Raw genomic sequence first — 19003 nt, 5'->3', positions numbered from 1 at the left:
TTATAGAATAGTGTGTTAATGCTTAATAGATAAAGAAACGGTCGGATTAAAACGTTAAAGACTGGAGTCTACAACGAAAGAAGTTTAACAAATAAAAATTTTCTTCAAACGATAAGAATTAAGGGATAAAAATAGGGGAAAAAGACACGTGTTCCGCCAAGAGAGACAACATCAGTCACAACACCGCAGGAATTGGTGACAGGTGACCAATTTGTTGCTGTCGACCCAGTGACGACACTCTTAACCTTGCCCGGCAAACTCCTCCAGGAAAAATCACCCCCCCCCTTCCTTTCTTTATTTTTCCTGATTGCATTTTCTTATTCTCGAATTTTTATTTTATTTTATTTTATAAAAAAAAACCCACGCCGGATAAATTTAAATATTTTAGCCGGGAGCAAAAATAATATATATGTAGGCCTACCAGTCAATAAATTATTTTTAACCTTTATTAAAAATTTAATTGAGATCACCTATAACGCGTAGCTCGAAGGGTTCATCAAATTAGTAGCTGGGAATATAAAGTTTGATTTATAAAACTCCTGATAATTCGGGAAAATTATTTTCCGCTTATTAAAGTAGAAAATAAGTCATACGAGATACCCCAAAAGGCCCCAGATCGATCGATATCCAAAGGAGAGAGAGAGAAGAAAAACACGTGACCCGCAAGAATTAATTAGGGTGATCTTACGGCCAGGTAGATTTATACCTTCGTCTAAAAATAAAATGGCTGCAGGCGTACGGAACCCCACTTTCCGTGTACGATTAAGTCGTTTCTTTAAAGACGGAACCGATTTTCGATTCGTGAACGAAACGAGTCGGTTGCGTGGCCATCTTTCGGCGTGACCGAAACAGGGCCAGAAAAAAGGAACACACACATACACACACACACACACACAAACATACGCACGAGACCAAAAAAAACCAAAGTGACATCCAACAAAAATTGATTAAGATGATCATCGACCTCGTTTAGTGTACGTTCTATCGTAAGTTACAATTGGTTTGCTCGAAAGTCCTGGTAGACCCATCTGGAAGCCGTAGATTAAATTTTTGGAGGTCCACCTGTATTATATAATACAATTTTAAGGCCCGGTGTACTACCATAAATTAATTAAGTGGCAAGCTCGTCCCGTGCCACGGAATAAATTTTCTCGAGGATCCATGGTGCTCGACACACTTGGCACCCTTCGTGGTTATCGGTGTCGTAACTTCCTTTGTGGTTTAGCTGGGCCTTTACCGACGAAAATAATGAAATAAATGAAGTAGAAACCATTACGGTACCGACATTGGTACTGTTATTAAGAATTGCTTAATCGATGATTAACGAACATCGAATGACCATCTTGAAGTAACCTGATTGCAAAAGCAATTTGCACGCTTTTATTTGCGTGAAAGAATAGAACAATGACACAGAGGGGGTCCTTATACGTATATGAAAAAGATAACTGAAGACTTCGTTGAAATTAACTCGAAGGAAATTAGTTACGCGACTGATATCGCCGGTGGTGTCCGCATCGTCGCAAAGTCGATCCGTGACAGCTCGTGAACTCTGTCACGTGGTTAACTGTTTCGATCATTACATTGTTTGCTCGGTCGAAAGGATACTTAGAACTCGTACCTCAAATTAGGGATTAACGAAAGGTGATGATCCTTTGGATAGACAGGATTTTGTACCCTCGGAAGCGCGCGTTTGATAACTTAATCTACAGCAATCTATACTTATTAACATCAAGCTGTAACGGTTTCGTACGATGCATAAACATACAAACGTGTCGTCGGGCGCCATTACCTTCGACCTCCCTAATCTTCATTCGGCTCGTGCCTCGTTTCGATCGTTCTTAATTACCATTAAGTGCTCGACTCGACCGCAAAATTCTCTCTAATTAAAAATATTAAAAAAATAAATTCCGAATTTAAAACTATACGAATGGTGTCGATGTAGGAATTTTCCCACGGGTGAAACGTAGGATAGAAGGGCTCTGCCACACCCAAAACAGGGCACGACGCCCTATCAAACTGGTAACGAGTACACTCCAAACGATGCTAACACGAATCTCGACTGGTGTTTATCATTCGAATGATTAAAGGTGAAAAATGGACGTTGGGTTTGGGTCCTTCAACCTTCTACGAGAGACACACCTTCCGCCTGCCCGGGGTTTTCCTCCTTTTTTTTTCTTTTTTTTTCTTTTTATTTATAACCAGAATCCTGCCCACGCCTGGAAATTTAATTTTTACTCTAGTAAATACAAATTTTCACTTTCTATCAACCTACGGCTTTACATATAAAACTCGAAATTTTCTCTTCCCCTTTTCATAACTTAACCTCTCATTATAAGATTACAGTGATGTGTTTCGTGCAACGAATGGAAATTTCAATTTTCCTCCGTGTCAGGTGATCGAGTAAAGGGTCATCATACCTGCTGATTGATGTCTTTATTTTAGAGCCCTATAAATTGGCCACTGTCAGCATTCTTTACCACCAATGCTCCTGTAAGGTAGCACAGCATTTGTGACGCTACGGTGTGTGTGCTTTAATTTGCATAAACTCTATAACAACAAGACGTCGTAACGTATACTTTAAACACGCAAAAAATATGTCGTCGACATCTAACTCGAAGCATTATTCACCCCCTTTATTTTTAAATTAGTACAGTTGTAACCGGGTGAAAATGTGGGGTAGACGACGAAATTTATAACCGTATTAACACCCTCGCTTGTTATAAAATTCAGGTCTTGTGACTAATCAATTTAAAGGCTTTGAGCAGACACTGACCTTCTTGCCACTAGTCACGTGATCGGAGGTTATTATGCATTGATTGATGTGCTTATACCACGTAACCGTGTACAATGCGTGTCACGTGACTAAACAGTGTCTATCGTACTCCCCCTAATTATAACAGATCGAATTGTGTTAAACGTAGCGCTTTCTTTCTGCCCAAAATACCAACAATTCGCCGTGTTTTATTTAATAAATATTAAGTTATGTTAGAACCTTTTTTTATTTTAGGGAAGGTAAAAGAAAGATTCCTGTGTTTTTTAACGGTTCACGTGACCTTCTTTCGAATTTTCGAACCGAGCGAGGATTTATTGAAGAAGTAATTAGGCAAAGTAAAGGTAATTTAGGAGGAGAACAGGAACAAGAAAAAAATAAAAATAAAGAATTAATTTTTCTTCACGAAAAGATTATTTAAGAGAAGAGAAAAGCACGTGATTTAATTGGAAAAATTAAAATAATTTTTTTTTTTTTACAATTTTATTGAAATCAGCAACGTGATCTCATTTGCATAAATTAAAGCAGTTTTGCAACTTTATTTTAATACATATTTTAAATATTTAATTAAATATAATTTTTTTTTTTAAATTATAATCACGTGAACGAAAATTTTTAAAGGTTCAAAAATGTGTATATTTTAGGATCAGGTGACGAGCAACGAGTTCGTCATCTTCCGTGACTGCCAGATCGTAAGCTGTATCTTCGGTTACTTAAACTGTGGATGCGATTCAGATCACGTATTTTGATACGATCACGTGATTGTGTCATACACAACGGATTATAACACTTTTCTGTGTTTTTTTTCTTTTTAAGTGTTGTAGTAGACGTGTGTACTTTATGCACCCCGTTGGTGGCACATATCTGGTATCTTGCGACTCGATAAAAGTCGGTCACGTGACGGGCCAGAAGCGGGTTTTTTATCTTTTCGTCTAATCGGTGTGCGGTTAACGATGAGTGTCAAACCGACAGACATACAACCTTACGAATAAAAAAAAAAAAATGTAACTAAAATGTTTGCTCGTTTATTTCTGGGATATATATATATTTTTTTAATCTTTAATATTAATAAATAAGAATTAATTCGCCGGTTGTGTGAACGGGATATTAATTCATTTGTCGGAGTAGCGTGAGGAAATAAAGCCTACCTAATAATAATATAATAATAATAATAAAAGTCGTTGTCACGTGATTCCGATATTCTGTGTTTAAATCGTTTCTTAACGTGAAATTAGAGGATCACGTGACGGTCGTCGGGTACGATCGACGGACTGCAAACACGACGAAATGTGCCGTGTGACGTTTCGCTTTAACTGGTTTGACGTTCGTAAAATGTAGAACAATTATAAAGGAAACTGTAGGAAGACGGTCACCAACTATCGTCACGTGATTATGAGAAATAACACACAATTATCACGTGACTATAAGCAATGAAACATACGATAGCATTACGGATTAATTACGATAAAACGATGGGGGAGACAAAACTGTGATCCAACGGTGAAAAAGCAACGGGAGACTGGGGGGGGTGACGTGACCCGAGGCACACAATAACCACGGCACGAGTGAGAAGAGAAAAGAAATAAAACCGTCGAAAGTTAGGTAAGGAGTAGAAGAGACAAGCAGAAACAAGAAAGTGAACAAGCACTTTTTGAGAGGAGAGCGAATTGCCAGTCACTTTATAATTAATAAATAGTTTCGGAAAGAATGACGTAAAGGCAAAGTTATTTCGTACTGTCAAGAAAGCCATCTTTCACCTTACAAAGACAATTATATACGGCCAAGTTAAAGTGCAACCAGGATTTTTAATTGAACAATCACTTCATCCACTTCATTAGCAAGTAGCTGACAAGCGAAATGCCCCATTTGTCAATCAATTTACTAACTAATAAAGCCAATTCGCGTACACTCACCACTCTTTCTATCTTCGTTTTAATCGCGTGATCGTCTTCCGCCTACCACCGATTCGTCTGCCAACTAACTCTTCGCTTTATTACTCGAATCTTCCTCACTTTTCGGGGTGTCGTAACGCTCGACTTCATGCACTTCCCTCGCCTTCTTTTGCCGTTTTGGTCGCCCAATTACCCTCTAACTTTTCCAACGGTGTCGTCACCACCCTCGTTTACTTTCTTCTCTCGATTTTCGGCAAGAAACCCCCCTCAAATAATTGATCGCGTGGTGTAAGAGTGGTTGAATTTGATCAATTACTCCCCTATCACGTGTTGTGCGCTAGGTCGGTATTCAACCTGCCATTTTTTTTTCTCTTTCTCTCTCTCTGATGATCTCTGACCTTCCTAAAAATAACCACAAGAAATTGATTACGTCATCCGCTTGACATCTTAATTGACAATCACCCGAAGGTCTAGCGCTGCATCCATCATTCTCCCCCGTGATGTCAGCCATCGTGCATCGTGTCTACCCTTCCTGACTCCTTCGCTTCTTTCCGATGCCACTAACCATTGATTTGTTGGACTCTTTTTTTTTTCCTTTGTTGTTTATTTCTTAATGCTCGAGCACTTAATGTATTCTAAATCGTCAGAAAGATCGACAGATGGTCGAATCGCATGTGCACGTTCGATAATTATTACCGGGCGCGTGTGTTTGTCAATAGTCATGAGAAAGCCATTGCCAGATAACAGACCATCTATTGGAAAATGACTACTTTTCTCTTCCTATCGAAAATTTAACAGTATATCGTGCTTCAAATCATTGATTCTTACTGCAGACAGGTTGCACGAGTTTTCGCTTGTGCATTAGATAAATCTCCAACTTCACTCCTTCTTTCTCCTTTCCCTATCTTCCCAGATGCAATGGCACATTAAATTATTCAAATGACTTTTTTTTTTTTTGTTTCTAGAAGCAATTCGCTCCCGATCGATATTTCTCTTCGAGTTTATCGATCTGATTAATGCCTTTTTTATATACAAATTCATAAGATTTGAGCCTCCAAATTCGTCACGTGACGTGGCAAAACGGTTCTATTATCCACGGTTTGTTTACAGATTTACCCTCTGTTAAATTTCAAAAAATTAGTATATACATTCGATTTTCTTAAAAAGAAATTTAATTTTAATTTTTACTTCTTATACGGTGAAAATTATTTATTTTCTTCGCTATCAATCATCGAAAATAGCGTGCAACTGTGATGGGGATAACTTGTCTTACAGTATTTTTTTTTTCCTCCCCTCCTCTTTCTTTACTACTTAGTGGGTGGGTACCGGTAGAAGATTGACCCCGTGACCTTTCCCTAACTCAACCACGCCACATTCCTTCCAAAACATGGCGTTCCAAAGAGGTCATTTAACGATTTATATATTAATTGTTTCGGAATTCCCAACTTGTGTTTGACTTTCCAAATATTTTTTTTTCTTTAAAGGTGTTTTTCCTCTTGTAAATATTCGGAATTTATAGTTTTGGAATTCAGACAAATTTATTGTAGGCCATACAACGTGAATGCTCCCACGTTACGCTCGGTTGTAAGCTATAAAAATTTATTAATAATTCCTCCGCCTTACGTTTACTCAGTTATTTGTTTTAACCTAATTTTTCGCCTCTTACAGGTGGGTTACTTTCGTTAAATAATGTAAAACGCGTTGCTCCAGTAAAAATATTTTTTACAATAAGACAAAATATCCTGTTACACACCGGTGAACATTTATACGTGACGATCCCTGGATGAATTTGAAATTCCTTTAAACTATGAAGTAAAATTCCAATTTACCAACATTTTCTACAATCGAGAGCCTTAGAAAGAAGAGCGACGGAGGCAAAAAATTGCTCTAAACTGCTATATTTTTTTATCTTATCGGGTTAGAAACATTCTCAAGTAACTCTAAAAGTAAATTTTTTTTTCAAATTTATCACTTAACTCAACGATAAAAAATTAAATAGCCTGAATGCTCGAATGCCCGCAAAGCGTCCTCCCGAAGATCCTCGATTATAATAAAATTTGCAAACCGATTTTCCCAAAGAAATGTACACAAGACTTGAACTTAATTTGAATTTCATGAAACGATAGGGCCATTGAAACTTGTTTAAGTAGAATTTTTTTTTCGACGACCCAACATACCTTCGGAGTCATGTATATAGATGGGGAGGAGAGAGAGAGAGAGAGAAAAAAAAAGAAGTGCCCGAGTCGACCTCCGGCACGCAACGTTTTTGGAAAAGGGGTCGAAATTGTACGCCGTATAGTCGTATGTTTGTTTGTCTTAGAGGCCAAACAGTCGAATTTTTTGAAGGAGGGAGCGAAAAGTTGCGAGTTGGACAATGAGTCTGGTGCCCTTCAAAGACTTATTGTCCATGCAAGTAAATGATGCAGCGGTACTTCACGCTTGGTTCACCATCAACAACTCAAATTATCGATCGATAAATTTAGATTAAATTGTTGTATTATGAGATTATTAATTAGACGTATTGAAGGTTATTTATCTCCATTTTTATCTTTTCTTCTGCTCCTGGCAAGTAATCTTGTTTTCTCCTTTCTCTTTCAATAGCCATAGTTGATACGATCAATTTTGATCCAGGATTGCTTTATGTCGAGGTAAGTGTTTTATTTCTAGACATAACACAATATTGGATCCCGTAATGGTTTCCTTTAATACCCGAGTCACCAGAATACTAAGATGGAGACGTAATTGATATATGAAAGTCGCCAGTTTCAATGCCAGACTTAATGAATGAGATGGAAAAAATTTCCTATCTTGTCGGCTCCTGTTTAACTCGAATGCCATTTACTCATGCTGCCAAATGGGCATTCTACCACGAGTATACTAGATATTGCCTTTCGTAATGCTCTTCTCGTGTATGTGTTCCATTTACGTATGCAACTAATGCGCGCTTCCGTTGCTGGGATATTTCTACGCGATTTGTCCATCGATCGACTCACTAAGGTTGTATGTCAATAATGGATCCTCTACGTAGGCACCACTTTCGTGGATGCTCCTATCAATGATTTTCATAAGCAATGTTCAAGAGATGCTCCAATATATACGGATTCTTCTAGAATGGACTGTAGAGAATGCTTCTGTTAGGGATGCACAATAGAAAACGTTATAAAACAAAATTGATTAAATTTCTATACTTTTAAACCGTAAAATTACATAGAACGGATATTTTTTTTTTCTTGAATAATTCTTGAATTCATTTCGGTAAAAACTCGTCTACGGATTTATTTTCTAAATTTCTACAATAATAGAACTGTTCTCAGGCGGCAATCTCTGAAGTAAAAATCAAAATCGGTGATGCTTGACTTCAAGCTTCAACGATTGTCTCAAATTATCATTTCCCACTAGCAAAGCTTTCAGAAAAATTTTTTAAACTGTAAGCAGTTAATAATAATATTGATCTGTTTCTAAATGTTAGAATGCTAACTTCTCTGTAGGAGTGGGAGCACGATCTCATTACAATGGACCGTACGAAGTAGGCAAGGCAAAAATTGAATATATTTACTTTGTCAGTCTATAAAGAGTTACCACGGCGAAGTGACGTACCAAAAATATGCCCAAATTTAATGTAAATTTTCTGGAGATTAGCGCGATGCGCCTCGGCAAAGAAAATGGCGTAAAAAAAAATCTAAGAATAATTGAAAAAATAGGTCATAAACCGAAAAGAATCGCGTGAAAAAACCGAAGATAATTGCAAAGATTCGTGCAAGAGTTGAAAAGAATCGGGAAAAAACTGAATATTACAGCAAAAATGGAGGGAAAGTTTAAAAGAATTGCACATAAACCGAAAATAACTGTAAAAACTGCTGGAAAGTTGAAAAGGATGGAGGAAAAAAACTAAAAATAAACTTAAAATAATCGTCCAAATAATAAAATATGGAGTTTATAAACTAAAACATTTATATTTACATAAATTTTAATATATTTATTAAAAAAAAAAAAAAAAAATCGATAAAAACTAATTTAAAAATAAGTTTTTATTTATTAAAAATTTACCATTAGAAAGGCGTACAAATGTAATTTAGTCGAGTAATAACAAGAGAAGCGGTCTTCAAATAGTAAAGCTTAGAATAATAATAATAATAATAATAAAAGGCATTAGGAGAAGCGGAATCGAGTTTGATCTTTGCCCGTTTTGGGGTGTTCTGGAGAAGTTTTGCGCGGGCACGCTTGGTCATGGACAATTTTACGGGACATTTTTCACAATGACAAGTAATTGGTGTCGGAAGTCTTAAATTTTGTAGCTGCTGTAGACAAGTAATACACATGGTTTTGCTACATTAACCATCTGCCGCGGTTAAAAATATTTGAGAATTTTTTTTTTAAAGATATTTCTCGATAACAAATCTATTTTATGGATATCTTACGTACCTTAATACAACACGAACTGCGCCTTATTAACTTAAACTTAATGATTTGCCGTATTTTTTAGACTTTAGGCCCGCTTTTTTTTTCGATCGCTGCTTATTCACTCGTTTAAATCGAACACTTCATAAAATTTTGCTTAAAAAATCATCTTTTTACAGCCCCGCAGGCCTACTTCTTACTCATTAACACGAAATACATAGAAAAAATTAGAGAATAGGCAACATTTTTGCCACTTAAATAGTTATTATTTTAAATTCCAGAGCCTAGATACGAATGGAGTTTTATAGGTGCCACGCTTAACACCTTTAACAATTATTATTATTATTTGGAAACAAATATTTACTTAAAGTATTTTAGAAGAATAGTTTTGACAGATTTTTAAAAAACGAAAACATAATAAAAAAAACAGTAAAGAAGTAAGCTAGGAGAATGAAGTATTTAAGTGGTGACAGCTTAGGCCATCACATGTCTACTTGACAAAAAGAAAAACAAAGATTGGCAACCATAAACTGTTGCAGCCAGGGTGTCCCGTTTAATGTCCTGTCATTGCTTAGATGAGGTGCGATAAGAAAACCATAAACTGTTAATCTCATTAGCTAAGGCACTCAATTCGATAAACTCCGATTCTCTTACATCGTAAACATCCAACTACAGGATTCGCCCTTTCTTCCTTGGGAATATCTAAAGGATATAACGTATCTTCGGGGCTGAAATCTCTGAATAAACTTAAAAAATCGATTGTGTTTTTCAAAATTTTTTCCATTATTTCTTTTGTTCTTTTAATTAATTTATTCTACAGATAATTTCTTTTCGCCCCCTTTTTTTTCTTTACTTATTTTGAATATTGTAATCTAAGTAAAAGAAAAGGTGAAGGAAGGAGTACGGTGCTTTTAGTCGATTTAATTAATTAAAACTTTGCTTATTTTAATTATAATTTAGACAGAAAAATAAATAATAAGTTCTTACGAATGATACCAGCTGCAAAATCGAGCAATTGTCGAGGATTTCGATGTAAAAAAATAAAAAAAACTTCACAAAAACTTCACAAAAACTTCAAAGAATTAAACGAATAATGCAAAGAACTGTAAATATTGCATAAAAAAACCATAAGCAATAAGCAAAATATGGCGAAAACTGAAAAAAAAAAATCATCAATCTATTGTATAATTTTTAAGTATCAATTTATTGTATAATTAAATGGCGTAGGCCATTGACAAATTTATTAAACCAGAACATAGGATTAACGTTTACACTTACGAGATAATAAATAGTATTTTTTTTAATATATATATATTTATATATTTTTAAAAGAAAAAGAAAAGAGCGAGAGAAAATACTTTTATTATAAAGTATTTAAAAATCAGCGAGTCGTTTAAAGATCCTTGTTAAAAACACCTTTTTGTTTCTTATAATCTAGCAGCTGACGCACATAACTGTCTTTGAAAAGTGTTATGAATATTTCAACTTTAACAAATGTGATTTATGTCTTACGAGATTTTGCCAAAGGGGATTGAAGGAAGGAAAAGAAGAGAGAAGAAGAAAAAAAAAAGTCAATGTACGGTTCTGATTTATTGACGGATTGGATGTGCCTACAAATCGATTTTCAGAGGTGTTTAGTTTTTTAATGGAAAATATATAGGCTATAGAAATTTATTTTTCAAAATAAAGTAAATAAATTTGTATAAAATTCTTCAATTTTTATTAAGTAAAAGTTATAAATAAATAAAAAAAATTTATGAAAAAGACAACTTGAAGCAGGATCTCGCTTCTTCTGTTAGTGATTGTTTTAAGAAGTTTTCAATTATTCTTTTGTAAAATTTACGTTAAAATTTCGAAATTTGAAATAAATTATAGTGTAAAAAGTATAAAATTTCCGTTAAAAAAATGAAATTTTAACGAATCTCGAGTGAAAATGCAATTCCAAGTATGGCGATTCTCTTGTTCCGTTTTGTGTTTTCGGTTAAAATTCTTTAAAAGTTTTCGATTCAAATCGAAAATTTTAAGTGTTTATAAGATAAATTTATAAGTTTACTTTGATTTTCGAACAAAATCTTTTTACTAAATTCTATTTAAAGTTGGTTTATTAATGAAAAACTGCATCTAAGGCTGTCGAAGTTTATCATAAAAAAAAGGCTTTTCTAAGAAAACTTAACTATTTCCTGTTAGAAAATTAATCAAATATTCTTCTTATAATGTTAAATTGCAACAGGCCTCGATCGGAAAGTTTTTAAAATAGGGCCTAAACCTAAAGAGCTCGAAGGGCCCATTCTAAAAATACAAGAGTGTTTAAAATTGAACTTTTGTGGGGTTTGTATAATGAAGATTCTCATCCTCTACATCAAAAAATTTTAAAAGAAGAAAGCAAAACGTTGGAAAATCATGCAGAAAAATATAGTAAAAACGTCAAGTTTTTAGTAAGTAGCCCATTTTTGAGCATTGTAATGAGTAATATTAGTATAATAACTATTATCGAAAATTCTAAAATCACTATTATAACAATGTCCATTCTACAACTGCAAAGGCCTATGGGCAATAAATGGCGTGTATACCACTCTAACAATGTAAAAAAATATAATTTAAGACAATCTCGTGACAAAATTGTCCAAGAGAAATCTTCTCTTTTAATTTTGATCACGGGAACAACTATTTATTTTCTCCGAATTGCGTTTTTGGAAATATTGTGTTTGGAATCGACACACCCCGACTTCTCCCCGAAATTAGGGCATATGGAGGCCCTTAAAATGTAGTCATAATAGTAGAAATGACCCAAGGCATCTGTTGACAGTGGCCCCGGGCTCCGTACTTCATCTAAAAGATATCAAGATGTCACATTTGCTTTGATAGACTCTTATTACTTTAGAAAAACACTCTATCTAATTTTGACGTCAAAATTTAATATTCTTATCGTTTCTAATTAATATTTTCTTTTTATAAAAACGAATTAAAACGTTAAAAATGATTTAAATCTATTAAAAATAATCATTAGAAAATCTCCAGAAATCAATTTTTTTTTTTTTTTTACATCATCATTATTAAGAGGAATCTCCGCTTTGCCAGTCATTTCCAGTGATTGAAAGTTTGATAAAATCATAAATTATTTAAAAATTATAAACAGGAAAAATATTTATAATAATAAAACTAAATAAAACTTTAATAATTATAGTTTTAATCGATGAAATTTAATTATAAGACTGTCTGGCGTACCGTTTATAGGCCTTATCTTTGTAACGCTCTAGGCCTTCGGATGCTTGCTTAACTGGGTTAACATTGTTTACGGGATACGCATACGAACCCGATAATACGATAATTTTTAAATAGTGTCATAGAGATCGGTTGTGAAATATTCATAGTATCAAAGTTTGCGAATTCCCAGTTCTGTTGGAAGGCTCCGATGGACACATCAGCCGATGGTCGAATTGGTTCTTTGGTCCCAGAGGTGCAGTGCGTTCTCTTTTATCTTCAGACTAAGATGTGGTGTGTAGTGTCATCAATAAGTATTGACACCAAACAGTCAGGACCATTTCTCACCTGCCCTTCTTCATCCATCATCTCTATCTCGGACCGAGTCAAATGTCGCAACACAATGTTGTTAATATTAAATAAAGACGGATAAATTTTCTTATACAGGCCTGGCACATTTCATCTTACATAAAATATATATAAATATATAAATTTATAAATTATTAATACGTGTGTGTGTGTATATATATATATATATATAAATTTAAAAATTTGCTAACAATAACTCTTGTCAGACTGTAAGCAGTCGAGTGTTATTTTAATCATTGGAGATGATGATTTTGCTTCGGGCAAATGTCAAGAATGCAACAGAGAAGATAATTTAGTTGTGAAGAAGAATGTTATATGTAAATGGATATTTTTACACTGAATGCTCCTTTCTTTCGTGTCAAATAAATAAATTTGATGCAGAAACCATTAGCACGAAGTCGAATTTTTGGGTTTTTCTCCATCATCCCTAACTTATAACACACTATCGGCTTTCCATTTCGCTTAATCTTTCACCTTTGCTTACAGTTATCATCATTCTACGGCTTTGATTATGTGATCAGTAACCGATAACAGCATCCCTTTACTACTGCTCTTAGTTAGGAGCCACTTATCAATTACTAAGCCCTGATTACTAATTAGTTCTTCACCCATTTTGCTTTCTCTTCTCTGTACTTCATCACTTATCCACGGTTAAAAATTAGTCAAGGTAAGCTATTTTTGAACTTTATCTTAAAAACAACGAAGAAACATGTAAAGATTCTCGTAATTAAAAAAAAAAAAAAAAACACCATAGGCCTCTAATAAAATACAAACTGGAGGCTCTAAAAATACACAAAGCGTAAAAATTTACTTGGATTTTTCATTCAATTTCAGCAAATGTTCTGTAATAAAATCACTTTTAAACAACTTAAGCGCTTAGACATCATTGAAAATGCAATTTAATTAAATAGACAATAAAATCCGACAGAAGGATCACATTGTTTAAATAAATAAAAGAGAAAAATTCAAATCTAAAACCCAAATTAAAGGACTAAAACTTTCAAAAAACAAACACAAGAAAAAATTTACTAAACTCTTAAAAGTATCTCGATGCGAAACGCGGTAATAATAGTGATGTCACGTTTGGATAACATTAGGAAATAATTAATGTGATTTAGAGGACACCTACGCATGGGAGTCGGTAGAAAATGAGAAAGGTAAGCAACCAGTAACTTGATTTTACCGAAGAGATAACAAAAAAAAAAAAAAAAAAAAAAAAAAACACAAGTTTGCAAGATGATTTACCTTAAAATACACACCACGTAATCATTAGATGTGTGATTCACTACATAGATTACTGGCTGATTATCTAGTGCGATAATATTAGTAACTGTGTGTATATTAGTAACTCTGTATGAGTGATACTGTGTTGCTGTTTATCCTGTGTTAATGGATCTGATACCAGTAAGTGATTTTGTATGAAACAACACACTAGTAACACTTGCGAGTCTCTATATCAGTAACTCTATGTGAATATGTATGTTGGAGCTCTGCGTGAAGCCGTATTAATGGCTCTGTATGAAGCCATGAATTAGTGACTCTATATTAGTGATGTGTGAACCTCTATATTAGTGATTCGCATTAGTGAATCTATGTGACTGTGTTCGTATCAGTGACACTATTTTAGTTCCCGGTTTATTACCTTTAAATCCCTTATACTTACATAAAATTACAGTGTATTCATTGTACTGTACAGTATGTTCAACAGTGTATTTTACATGAAGTGAAAAGGACAAGTTCACGAATCTCTGTGTTCGGTTACCGTGATATTTACTTTATAAATTAACATAAAATTTATCACAATATCCTTAATCAAAACTAAATTAAACACTATTCTTCATCCCAACTAAATGATCGATTAACCTTATACACAATGAGATTTATCTAGAAGCGTAAACGACTTTTAAAGATAAAAATCCGTTGTTTTAATGACCCCCCTAAAAGTAAATTTTTACTTATTTACAACTAAGAAACACAATATACTTTATAAATGAATGAAAATGAAATTTCATTTAAAAACTCATTTAAAAATTAAATGATTCCGGTAAAAGTGTACAGTACTTATATGATGTTTAGTGGATGGAAAGTGAATTTGCAATATTTTTAATAAATGCAAATTGTTATTGTTTTTAAATATCACTGGAGCTGTCATGTAAGTATTCACAGCTGCTTCATGAAGCAGCTACTACATCTGTTTGAAGTAAATTTAGAATATTTTATTTTCACAAAACACACGGTTCCAAAGTGTCCTTAAATCGAGATCACAGACACAGACAAATCACAGAAACGAGAACATTTAACACACGAAATTTATAAATTTTCTGAAGACCATGCCGAGAACTGGCGTCACCCCTATTAATTTTCTCTCGGCTTCCTGCTAATGAGTGAGGAAATATTCATAAATGTCACTCGTTTAGCATTAAACATGGTCGAAGTTAATTAGCAATGTGGACCAATTACAAAGACATTTACATTTCTCCTATTTGGAGATGGTTAGGACCATCAACATTGGAACCACGTAGCGTCATTTCGGCGCCATTGTTTTTATTGGGTTAGTGTTGCAGCTATGAGGCAACAAGTGTAGTGTTTTACTGCTTGCTTTGTCCAATATCTCTGCAACTTATGTCTTCTTCAGTGAGTTAAGAGTCTGTGCAGCTTACTCAACAATAGTCACGGATACTGGGAAGGCATACTGAGTAGCACGACAAAAAAAAACCTCACTAGTTGGCCTCGTAGGGTAGAAAGATTCTAATTACTATTTAACGCATTAATTTTAATAAATTAATCATTTGCTCTGGAAATACACAACAATTTTCCACTTTGTTTTTATTGACGTCTCTATTTGTTTTATGGCACACGGAATGGCCTTAATTGGAAGTTTTTGATTTAAAATTAATTACTAATTGGGTTTTGTCGGGCGATCGACGGATAATTTTGGAAATTGTGGAGGTTTAAAGACACAGTAAGTATGTGTTATCGTTGTTTGTTAGTCGCCCTTATTATTTGGGAGTTTGTAAGAGAAAAGGGGGTGGGAGCGTCACGTTAAAAACTACTTACCGTGTTTTCTGTGGTGGTGATGATGGTGATGATGAAGAACCGTTCGTGATATAACAGAATCGCCTTGTCTTAACTGTCCAGCACCAGAAGTGACAACGGCAGCCGATGTAACAGAGACGGAGCCACCAGTCGGCACCGCTGTAGCCGCTGTCAATCCAGCAGTATGCGGTGGTGCTGTGCCCAATATGCCGTCTATGGTATAGGGCACACCGGTAGTTGCCTGAAGTCCCGAATGTGGCGGTGGAGGATGATACTCGTAAGGTGGTGGCAACGGCACGCTGTAGGGTGCTATGGGTGCACCGAAATGAGCGTAAGGTCCCGGTATCGGCCTACCCAACCTTGCTAAGATGTGATTATGAGTGTGACCGAAAGCTGGTTCCAACAGTCTGGTATCCATTGTTAGCATTCGCCTGAGCCTTCAGGCTTAATTTTCACGTTAGTTTAGTTTTGATTTGCACAGTCTGTATTTGTTTATTCTTCTTTTTACTTCTCGATTCACTTGCGATCTCTACTTCTTGTCACAGCACTTCTGCTACCAGATGCTGCACGCGTTGTAAACTGGCTTGATGGCTGTTACCGCTCTACCGATCTCTACTGCTACCTACTAGGTGGAGTTAAGTCTTTGCCAGCCAATCAAACACCGTACCCGGTCCGGGGTGTGCTCCCGATGCCGGGCATGCGCTCCACCACCATCTTGCGCACATTTTTTTCTCCACGCCAGCTACAAGTTTCTTTATAAACTGTTAATATAAAACCGAAAAACAAATGGAAATACGACGATAATGACAGTAATGACCAACCTACTGCCCCTTTTATCTCCACCCTTCTAATTCGCTTCGTTCTTATCAAATATTCTTAAACACACTCCTACAAATTTGGCTCCTGAATAAATAATTAAGTATAAAAATCAGTTTGCAATATTTATTTTTCGGTTATGAAAAAGGCTAAGTTAGTTACAATAGAAAAACAGCGTGTCACAATTTACTAAACGGGTCATTTCTTCTGCTGAAAAACTCGCTAATTTAACTTCCGAAATTGCAATAAAAATTTCATTTTTCCGTTTATTTTAAATTTTAAATTATACAAATCTATATTAAAAAATAATAATAATAATAATATTTATTTTTGCAATTTTTTTTCACGCCAAAATACAGATTTTCCTTTCTATTTACCCTTTCTCCTTAATTTAAATTTCATTAAATATTTAATAATATATTTTAAAACATTTTATATTCTATTACACGACTACTTTTATTATAATTAATAAGTATAAAATTAAATTCAATTAAATATATAATGCGAACGTTAACGAAATTAAGTTTAAAAATGTATGTTTAAATTAATTAAATTTTGACAATTATATACGTTATATTATTTAATTAAAGTGTTTATATCAATTTACAATTTATTTTAGATTTTTTAAATGATTTTTTAAACTTTCTTTTTATTAAAAAATCCACGAAAAGTAATGCATTTTTGCATTTCTATTTGAATGTTGTTCTGCAGTTTTTTAATTTCTATATAAAATTATTTTATACAGAACATTGGCTTTTATATATATATATATTGTAATATTATAAAAAAATAATTTAAAATTAAAAAAAATCGTTGATTATTGAGCTGTTTCCTCGAATTGATTGATTTTTCCAAAGAATTGTTTCGTGGTTTCCGAAAATTCGTCGAAAAGGTGGAGTTGATAATAACAAGAATTAACATTCTCCATTAATTTTTCTATTATTTTCTCGGTTTTTTTTCCAGTTTATATGCAGTACAACTATTTTATTTTTTTAGAATATTAAAATTTATATGCCAAGCTTTCGGTTCTTCCATCCCAAGAAGAGCGAGAGAGATAGAGTTTTAAATGATGAAAACATAAGTTCCGGACTGGAGCTAAATATTGGATTCCTCACTTAGTTATAACGTCTTAAGGCTTTCGTATTGCAATTTTTATCAAAGATATTTCGTATATTTAATTAAAGATACTTTCAAAAGGCCCTAAATTTAGTACTTAAATTACTAATGATATTTTGTATAGATTTTCTTATAAAAATTGTTAGTAAACAATACAGTTTTTAAGTATTTATCTATATATATAAAGCCTCATAAAATATTGAGCAAATTATTAAATATTCTCTAAACAAGACTAAGGAAAGCTTATTAACTTGCAACAAGCTTCGAACATCGAATTTAGTGTAGGGGCCTAATGGCTTATCAGCACTTAGACCTTTAATTCTTACTTTTAAGTAAAATCAATCTAAATAAGTATAGAGTACTTGTTGTAAGGACTAATTAATAATAGATCGGGTCTATACTTAAATGGCCTATTAAGGTTAATTAGATCTAATGATAGACTTTAAATTTATAAAATAAAAAAAAGAAAAAGGCTAAGCTGCTGAATTCATGAAAATTTTGATATAAGAATATAAGAATTTATGTTTTAATCTTATAACCAAGCCGTGCTTTTTTGCATAATTGACTGGCAGCCATGTTAACCGAACGGGGGGTATGCTTACCTTCGTTCTGTAATTCATGCCGTACTTATGCACTTAACGAACTCAAATAATAAAAAATTCTACGGGCTTAACGTTATAATTTCTCACAAAACTCATTGGTCCTCGTTGGTAGATCAAACAGATGGCTTTGGTTAACAATTAAACTAACAGCTGCATTTTATACGAGGAATGCTTTTGCACTTTTTAAATAAAAGTCAATTTAAGTTTATGTAACACATTTAACGATCGTTTATGATCATTTTTTTTTTCTCTCATAGAAAATTTCAATTTATTTCTATTAAATTAAATAATAACTTTAAAAAAGTTATAATTAAAATAGCTTACACAACCCATTAATTTTAGATATAGGATTGATAAATGATCTCTATGCGTGCAAGAATTTCTTTTCTAAACATTAGACCTGTTTCTTTCGTCTTTAACTTTCATAATAAAAAAGAAAAAAAGAAAGAAAAAATTAGCTCATGTCTTATGATGTGCGTAATCCTTTATAATATATTTTTTTAAATTAGAAAGTTCATTTTAAAGGCTGTTTTCGAATAGGATTTTTATACAATTTTATTATTATTTAAGCTTGATTTTATAGTAAACACAGGTAGAAGTCTATTATAATAAGATTAAGATAATTTATAATCCTATGGGAACACGAAAATAATCTTATTATAATTAGTCCCGATGAAGAAAGATTACAAGTTACGTCGTCTTACAATATGAAGATGGAGTTCCTTTTAATAGTTATTCCTTCTATCTGTCCTTTAGATTGTAGTATAATAATTAATCCTACGTAGGAAATCTATAGGATCCGA

At 33.6% G+C, this 19003-nt stretch overlaps 2 protein-coding genes across 2 annotated transcripts in view; one reads left to right on the top strand and one right to left on the bottom strand.

Annotated features, from left to right (window-relative positions):
• The window catches only part of LOC136984106 (homeobox protein unc-4 homolog), a 71868-nt gene extending 55643 nt beyond the window's left edge, over positions 1 to 16225 (bottom strand). The window contains exon 1 of the mRNA XM_067281030.1: positions 15688 to 16225. Coding sequence (XP_067137131.1) covers positions 15688 to 16093 — 406 coding nt within the window. The 5' untranslated portion in view covers positions 16094 to 16225. The remainder of the gene's footprint in view (positions 1 to 15687) is intronic.
• The window catches only part of LOC136984128 (dynein light chain roadblock-type 2-like), a 221667-nt gene that overhangs the window by 173429 nt on the left and 29235 nt on the right, over positions 1 to 19003 (top strand). The gene's annotated exons all lie outside the window — the stretch shown is intronic.

This window comes from Centruroides vittatus, unplaced genomic scaffold (genome assembly GCF_030686945.1).
Source record: "Centruroides vittatus isolate TY-2023 unplaced genomic scaffold, ASM3068694v2 contig_904, whole genome shotgun sequence".
NCBI lineage: Eukaryota > Metazoa > Arthropoda > Arachnida > Scorpiones > Buthidae > Centruroides > Centruroides vittatus.
Note: the sequence above shows the minus strand (reverse complement) of the source record. Positions and strands in the feature narration are given on the sequence as shown.